The following is an 8124-nucleotide window of genomic DNA, read 5'->3' as shown; positions in this document are numbered from 1 at the left end:
GGATGGTTGTGAGCCACCATGTGGTTGCTGGGATTTGAACTCAGGACCTACAGAAGAGCAGTCAGCTCTCTTAACCACTGAGCTATCTATCTCTCCAGACCCGATTTTTCAAATCTTATCTCCCACTCTGTGTGCGTGCATGTGTGTGTGTGTGTGTAGGCCAGAGGTCAATCTTAAGTGTTATTCTTTACTTGTTTTGGTTTTGTTGGGGGTTTTTATTGAGACTTTGGTTTTTGTGTTTTGAGTCTGAGCAGCCCTGGATGTCCTAGAATTCACTCTGTAGGTCAGGCTGGTCTCTACATCAGAGTTTCCTGCCTCTGTCTCTGCCTCCCTGCTGGGATTAAGACATGCGAGTGCTGGAGTGTTCTCCACTCTCTGCAAGTTCTCAGGTTCACTGGTGCTGATAACCATAGAACCAAAGAAAAGCAACACATGGTGGGCCCCCCCCCCCCAGGAGCCTGACAGGTGGCGCCTGAGTGGAGGGGCAGAGGCCCCCCCACAAAAGAAAACTCGTTGGCACTGCCAATTATTATTAGGAAGATAAATTTTTAATTTGAAAACAGGCTCTGTGTCAACAAGATTTTGGCAACCTCTCAGGATAGTTGCATCACAATGGTGGAAGTGGGAGTCAGACCTGTAGTGGGCAAACGGAAAATTAGCTACCAGCAGACACAAGAAGGACTGGTCTGTCATCTTCCCGAGGCTGTAGGCTCAAGTCAAGCAAGTGGCAAGAGGAAAGGGACAAGATGCTGGAGCCTGGGTGGTGATCAGTGCACCACGCAAGGGCAGGCAGCGCTCCATTACTACCAACCCCTAGCTCTCTTCCTGCATACTCAATGAATTATGGGGGGTGGGCAGCCAAAGAGAACCCTGACACCAACTGCCCTCTGTGTCCTCCTTTACATCCCTAGCGCCCTCTGACTCATCTTACATGAATATTGTATGTCTTCTGCATCCTCCAGGTTGTCACCTCTTTCAGAAGTAAGGCTGTATGTAAGGCCCTGTGTCCTTTGTCCTCTTTCCCTGCCAGACCAGATTCCAGTAAGTATCCCTGACCTCAACAGAAAGCTGTATATAAGTTAAAAATCAAACTCCCCTAAGTATTATAAAGGGACAGAAAAATGATAAAGGGGTTTGCTATTTTTATAAACCATTAGGAGACAGTCTTGACAAAATCTGGGCAGAGGTTGAATATGGAAAGGGGACAGACCACAGGCATCTATGTAGGACAAGCTTTCCAGCAAAGGAAATGCCAAACACAAACGCTTTGAAGAAGTGTGTGCCTGGCATATCAAAGGTGCAGCAAGACGGGGAACTGCAACCACAGCCAAGCTCTGGGTTAGAAGTCACGTAAGGAAAAAGTCAGAAAGCCACAGCTTCGATGGAGAGCTTTATACGGCAGGGTCATTGTCAGGATATATGTGATATTCAAAGTCATGAAACTGAGTATCATCTGGAGAATAAAGGTACTTCAATAAGGGGTCAGAAAGACACCCTCGTCCCCTACAAAACTGCAAAGATGAAATGAAATTTAAACTCAGTAACAAGGACCTGTTTGCAAAGTTTAAAAAAAAAAAAGTTTCATTTTTTTAAAAAAAAGATTTATTTATTTATTATATGTAAGTACACTGTAGCTGTCTTCAGACACTCCAGAAGAGGGAGTCAGATCTTGTTATGGTTATGAGCCACCATGTGGTTGCTGGGATTTGAACTCTGCACCTTTGGAAGAGCAATTGGGTGCTCTTACCTGCTGAGCCATCTCACCAGCCCAGGTTTCATTTTTATATAGCTGTCTTCAGACACCCCAGAAGAGGGCATCAGATCCCATTACAGATGGTTGTAAGCCACCATGTGGTTACTGGGAACTGAACTCAGGGCCTCTGGAAGAGCAGTCAGTGCTCCTAACTGCTGAGTCATCTCCCCAGCCCCCAGTTTGCAAGTTTTAAAAGATGCTTGGGGCAAACATTGTGTTGTTCTGTGAAGACAGGGTCTCTCCCGGGCTGTGGCTGTGGCTCTTGGGAACTCGCTCTGTAGACCAGGCTCACCTAAAACTCAGATTTACCTGCCTCTACTTCCTCAGTGCTGGGGTTAAAGGCCAGTGCCATCCTGACCAGGCAAAACTAATTTTTTGTTACATTCTCATGTATGTATGTGTACATGTGTATAATATACTCGAGACCTGAAGAGGGTTGTGAGCTACCGTATGGGTGCTGAAAACTGAACCTGGTCCTGTGCAAGGGCAGCCATCTCTCCAGCCCCCTTGCTTTTTCCACTTCCACTTAATGCCAAGCATTGGCAACATAGGTCTTTTGCTCAGAATTGTAAAGCCTATCTTTAAAGACCATGTACATTGTTTGACCGTTTTGTGTTTTAGAAAATTGCTATGCTTTACATCAATTGGAAATTCTTTTTCTGAATAGGAGTCTTGAAAATAAATTCCCCTAATCCAGCACTTCTCAACCTGTGGGTGGCAACCTTTGAGAGGTCTAATATCATATACTTATAATTCATAACAGTAGAAAATGCGTTATAAAGTAGTAATACTTTTATGGTTGGGAGTCAGCACAGCATTGGGAAGGCTGAGGCCCACCGCTCATCTGTGTCGTCAGCCTCCCAGAATCGAGGTTTCTCGTCTGCTCGTGATAAATCACAAGTGCACAAGGACGTCTAAGCATCCTTCACTCTGGTTCCATGTGCTCATGTTACTAACAACGCAACATGTGAAGACAGCAGGATTTCCTAGGAAGAACAAAGCACCCCTAGGTTTCCAGGTCTTTTTACATCCCAGTATTCATGGGCAAAATGGTAGCCAGATTTCAGAAAACACTAGCTTTACAAACCACAGCAAAAAATAAGACTTACACAAGACCATCCATTCCTATACTAGCTACCCCGAGTCCAGTTTCTCCATGACATCACGACTCAGTTCTACCATATTCTTGCAGTTTTCTAACACATACAATACTGCAGTCCTCACCTCTCAAAAGTTGTCCTGAAGGTAAAGTTGCATACCCTTAATAGATCAAGAATATTGGCATTGCTAGCCGTGGTGGCACCTTTAATCCCAGCACTTCAGAGGCAGAGGTAGACAGATCTGTGAGCTCAAGGCCAGCCTGATCTACAAGTCCAGGACAACCCAGGCTGGCTACTCGTAAGACACCCTGTTTTGGAAAAGAATCTTGGCACTATTCTCAGTAAAATATTTTTCACTAGAACAGGTGCTTACACACATGTGGATGGCAACTACCTAAGAGCACTGCTCTCACACACCCTAATAGCAAGCACAACAGTCAACAATTCCAGAGCTTCAAGCTGTGGATGAAGGGAGAAAACATGAACTACATTTTGATGTATTTTGTTTAGACTTGGGATACTACTGAGGGATTCTGCACTCAGAGAAAACAAAGCCCAGTTACAACTCAAGGGCTTTAAATTTCTGAAATGAACAGAAAACCTCTGAAGAAAAACAAGCCTGTAACAGACCGCATAGTGCCTGTGAGCCAAAATGAAAAACATAGCAAAGACTAGAGCAGAACCCTATTTCCCAAGGCACTAACCTTGGCAATCAGGGATGCCAAATTAACTATTTGCTCTTAAAAACCATCACTAAGCTGGGCAATGGTGGCACATGCCTTTAATCCTAGGACTTGGAAGGCAGAGGCAGGTGGATTTCTGAGTTGGAGGCCAGCTTGGTATACAGAACAGCCAGGGATACACAGGGAAACTGTCTCAAAAAAACAAAAGCAAACCATCACTAACAAAATGGTTGAAGCTTTCCAGTGCATTTAAGTAATTCTAACAGAATCACAATCAGGGACTGGGATGGGCATCTGCAGACCCTGACTAAAGACATGACTGAAGGTGAGGAAGGACACCTAAGGCAGTTCTGTGAACTGAGTACTGGACACATGCATACCCACATCACACCATGTGGACACATACCATACACAGGTGGTTTAAACACATCATTAAGTGTTAAATGAGCTGTGACCACAGTAGTAAGAATGTTGCTCCATTGCCTATGAAGATGGCTAATGGGGACTTCACATAGTTTAAAATACTACTGAACAGGATGGTAACCAAGCAACGTTTCACTAAGACACATGGAGTACTTCTAGAGAACCCTCTTACCTTTACTGTCCAGCTTTGGTAGAGCTGCCATAGCAAGCAAGAGTATAGTTATTAGTTTGTCACTGCCGGGTCCAACCCTGGGTTCCAACCCAAGCATCGCCGAAATGGTCAAAAGAACGTTTAAGGTCCATTAGTCTCTATCCTCTCCACTCTTGGCAGCGTTAAATGCACCCACTTGAAAGAACACCAGAAAGATGAGCCAAAGGCCAGTACAGATTTTGTTCCAAAGATGGTATGGTGGGCCATATATAATCTTTAAATTAGGAAAAGATTCGATGCTTTCTTAGCAAGTAGTACCAAATGTCTGTGGCTAGCCCTCTCCTGGCTTAAGTTTGATTTGCCCACTTTGGAGAATTTAGATTATTTTCAAAGTAGTAACCACAGACACCCACTCCCTGATATCCCCACCTTGGGATACCAGCATGCTACTATGCACATCATGCAGCCTGAAGATCCCCTGCCTCGGACTCCTGGTGCTAGGGTTAGAGCTGCACCACCATGCCGGGCTAATGTTTTCTGCCCCCCCCCCCATACAGAACCTCTTGAAACTAGTATACATGTTTTGTAAATATTTGGCTATTTTCCAATCAAGAGGATATTTTCTACACACTAAGCTCTATCATTTAGAAGAACAATTAGTAAAATCTGAACAAGAAAGACAATGAGAAGACACCGCACTACAACCTAAGTTAAACACTCTGCAGTCTGGGTCCTTTATTTCTTTTTGTACATTAGGCCATGAATTCATAGGGAATGGGCTCCAGCAGCTCTGGTTCTTTTCCATTAGTCCTCACAAAGTGTGCTTCTCTGGGTGGTGCAGGCTGGTAAGGAAAAAAAAGAAATTATAGTCAAGTTTAGTGGTTTTTGGAATTAATGAATACACAATTCTTAAACTTATTAACAAAGTGAGCAAAGTTTTACAGATTCCTCAAGATTAACAATGAATGAATACTGCCAAGGTGGGCTCTCACCTGGCGCTTCAGCTGAACCCAGGTGCCCTTCTCTTTGGCTTCCTTCTTCTTCTGATCGTTCTCCTTCACCCGCTTCAGGAAGCTGTCTCTGCTCTTCGAGTGCTTGATGTGCTCAATCCGCACATTGATCCTCTTGGCCAGAATTTTGCCCCTGGAATGACCAAAGACCAATACATTCTAAATGCTTCATTTAGAAACACAATAAAATGTACACTGTTCCGACAGTTGTTAAGCCAACACGTCACCCAAGATCAACATGGTGACATGTCTATCATTCTCACCCAAAGGAAGAGGCCTTGAGAGCACACTTTAAAGCTGCTACTCTGATAGAAACAGGCCCCAAACCACAGTAACTTAGCCAAGCCAGGCAAACGAGGCCTGTGATGACGTTTTAATGCTATAAAAACCAGCACCTAACACTCACTCACAGAATCCCTCCTCCCCAACGTCAATGTTTCCCCTGACAGGTTACAAGACAAACACTTAAGTTTGCCTGAGTTTTAAAAGGTTATTTCCTTTGCCCCACTTGAATGGCCAATGAAGACATTAAGTCCAATTGGCAAAGTGAAAGGGGGTGAGAGGCCAGCTACTTTGAGAAAGGTGTTCTACTCACTTAACTTGCTTGTTCACAATGATGCCCACGGCATGCTGGGTGACATTGTAGACTCTTCCGGTTTTGCCATGGTAGCACTTATGGGGCATTCCTTTTTGAACAGTGCCCATTCCCTAGTCAACAGACAAGAGTATTATTCTAGAAATTCCTCTTTTCAAATCCGTATAACTAACCAAGGCCCCCTTTCACGGTCAACTCAAGAACTCTCAGAGCCGGTGAAATGTGGTTTTCACATTGCATCAAGCAATCAAATAGACAATCATCATTAAGTTCCAGAGTGACCCATCAAAGAACGTAGCCTTCACTGGGGGTTTTCATAACTCTTCCATCTTTAATAACAAACTTTATCTTGACATGGGGTCTAACTGTACAGCCTCCCCTGGCCTTGAGCTAGAGAAATCTGCTTGCCCTTCCACTGTGAGTGCTAGCTGGGCTCAAAGGCATGAGCCAGCACCCTCAATTCCTAATAAGGTTATTTTTAACGGTATCTTTTACTCTTCCTCCATCCTGGGCTATTAACTTCAAGTAATTAAATCACAATTCCTAACATGAGTGCCCTTCCCTCCACGCTAACTTACCTTGATGTCTACAATATCACCCTTCTTGTAGATTCGCATGTATGTGGCCAAAGGGACAACGCCTGCAACAGGAAAAAAATAAAAAATCAAGACTTCTAGAACCACAGGTACACTTTCATGAGCTTACCAGTTTCCAACCCAAGCACACGTTTGGCAGTCTCTGACACTATAAAGGACAATGTTTCTGACAAGGACATGCCACTTCTTTGCAGGGCAAAGCTGCAGACAATTGTGAGATGCATGTTTTCCCTCATGGCACAATACAGGCACATGCGGCTAACAAGCCATTTAATGATCTAGGACACAGAAAAAAAATGCAACCACAAACATCAAAGACGATCACGCCACTTACCATGTTTCCTAAAAGGCCTGGAGAACATGTACCGGGTGCCTCGCCGCTTTCCCTTTGTGTTCGTCATGTTGGCGAGTTACTGAAACCAGAAAAGTTATCAGTCAAGAACAATTCAGTTCATGTTATTAACTGTCCCAATAACCACACCTCCAAAAGTCATCTCGTCACACAGGCCAGGCCCCTCAACTTCAGCACCTCCTTCAACCTTCCAAATCACACAAATTGCAAATGGGTGCCCTTAGCAAAGAGGCCAAATTCTGTCATTAGAGTCATCAGACTGGACGTTAGAACTTAAGCCAATACATCGCAACCTGCAACTCTAGAGTAACTTGGTGACCACCAAACTCAGCCTCTTTGATGCTGTTTAATTCCACTTTTACTAACGTAGTTTTCTATCAAAAATCTCTTAATCCCACACTTCCACTTGCGAATGTATCAGTAAGCATGCATAGAATACCACATTCCAACTAAATTTAATGCTAATTTAATCACCATCTATGAACTTACCTACTACACATACTTAGACCCAGGTCGTGTATCCCCACAAACCAACAAGGCTTGGATTACTCCAGTCGTCCAGGGCAGAAATACCCGCCATTGCTAACCACAAGGGAAGCTCCAAAGCATGGTGAACTAGTCGTACCCCTTGCCCTGTAGTCTTAAGACTACATTGGAGCAGCAGCTTTAATGTTACCGACCTTCCCCACGCTCGTCTTCTAGGGCCAAAATTTGCAAATTCCAAAGGGTTCCATGCATCCGGAGGACTGGTCCCCATTACATCATTACCAGGCTGACCCGGCGGGCACCCTCCTCGCCCGAGCCAATTCCAGGCTTGTCCACACCCAGGCATCGTTAAGACCCGAGCCGAATCCTAAGTCCCAACCCGACAGCACATGCTCGAGTCTGGGGTTGGGCGGGCGCCCGGCAACCAAGACTGAACCAGGCCCAGCTTCCCGGGATAGGAGCCCCCTAGCACACACCGCCCAGGGCAGTGACCGCCAGACGGTCTCCCCACGACCCTAACACGCAGGCTCCGCGGCCCGGGCTCCACACGCAGCGTGTGCGGAGGGCGAGGCGAGAGAGCCACGCGCGTACCAACCTGGAAGATGGCTGCCGCGGCCGAAAGGAGGAGGGCGGGGCTGCGCGCTCTTACAAGGCCCGAGGGCTGCCCGCGGAGCTGCCTGAAGAGAAACGCCCGGACCTCGAGGCTCGTCGAGAGAACCTCACCGTCCCCCGGGAACCTGGAGCCGCCGTGAGGACGCGCTCCTCGGCGCCGATGAAAGGCAGCAGGCCAACAGAAACTCACTCAGGCATTCTGTTAGACAGTCCGGAATGGGGCCCTCGCGGGCGTAGAGCCGGACGCGACTTCCGTAGCGTGCTGACGTCGCCTTGCGTCGTGTGACGTAGGAGGCGCCGCCTCTCCTCTGGGTTGCCCTGCGTTCTGCCGGGCGGTGCGTTTTAGTGTTGGTAGCGTGTGTC

At 46.2% G+C, this 8124-nt stretch overlaps 1 protein-coding gene and 2 non-coding genes across 3 annotated transcripts; all 3 read right to left on the bottom strand.

The window, feature by feature from the left end:
• Positions 1-4816: 4816 nt before the first annotated feature.
• On the bottom strand, positions 4817-7899 carry Rpl21 (ribosomal protein L21). The gene is made up of 6 exons (XM_021186978.2): positions 7745-7899; positions 6646-6724; positions 6294-6355; positions 5716-5828; positions 5103-5253; positions 4817-4952 (listed from the first exon to the last, which is right to left on the bottom strand). Exons 2-6 carry the CDS (start codon positions 6710-6712, stop codon positions 4863-4865), a joined length of 483 nt encoding a protein of 160 aa, XP_021042637.1. The 5' UTR covers positions 6713-6724; positions 7745-7899; the 3' UTR covers positions 4817-4862.
• Positions 5552-5680, bottom strand: LOC115063116. Its single transcript, XR_003842996.1, has one exon. It is a non-coding gene; the product is annotated as a small nucleolar RNA SNORA27 (small nucleolar RNA).
• Positions 5917-5987, bottom strand: LOC115063110. The gene has a single exon (XR_003842990.1). It is a non-coding gene; the product is annotated as a small nucleolar RNA SNORD102 (small nucleolar RNA).
• Positions 7900-8124: the final 225 nt, after the last annotated feature.

Source organism: Mus pahari, chromosome 23 (genome assembly GCF_900095145.1).
Source record: "Mus pahari chromosome 23, PAHARI_EIJ_v1.1, whole genome shotgun sequence".
Lineage (NCBI taxonomy): Eukaryota > Metazoa > Chordata > Mammalia > Rodentia > Muridae > Mus > Mus pahari.
The sequence above is the reverse complement of the archived record's forward strand: the minus strand, read 5'-3'. Positions and strand labels throughout refer to the sequence as shown.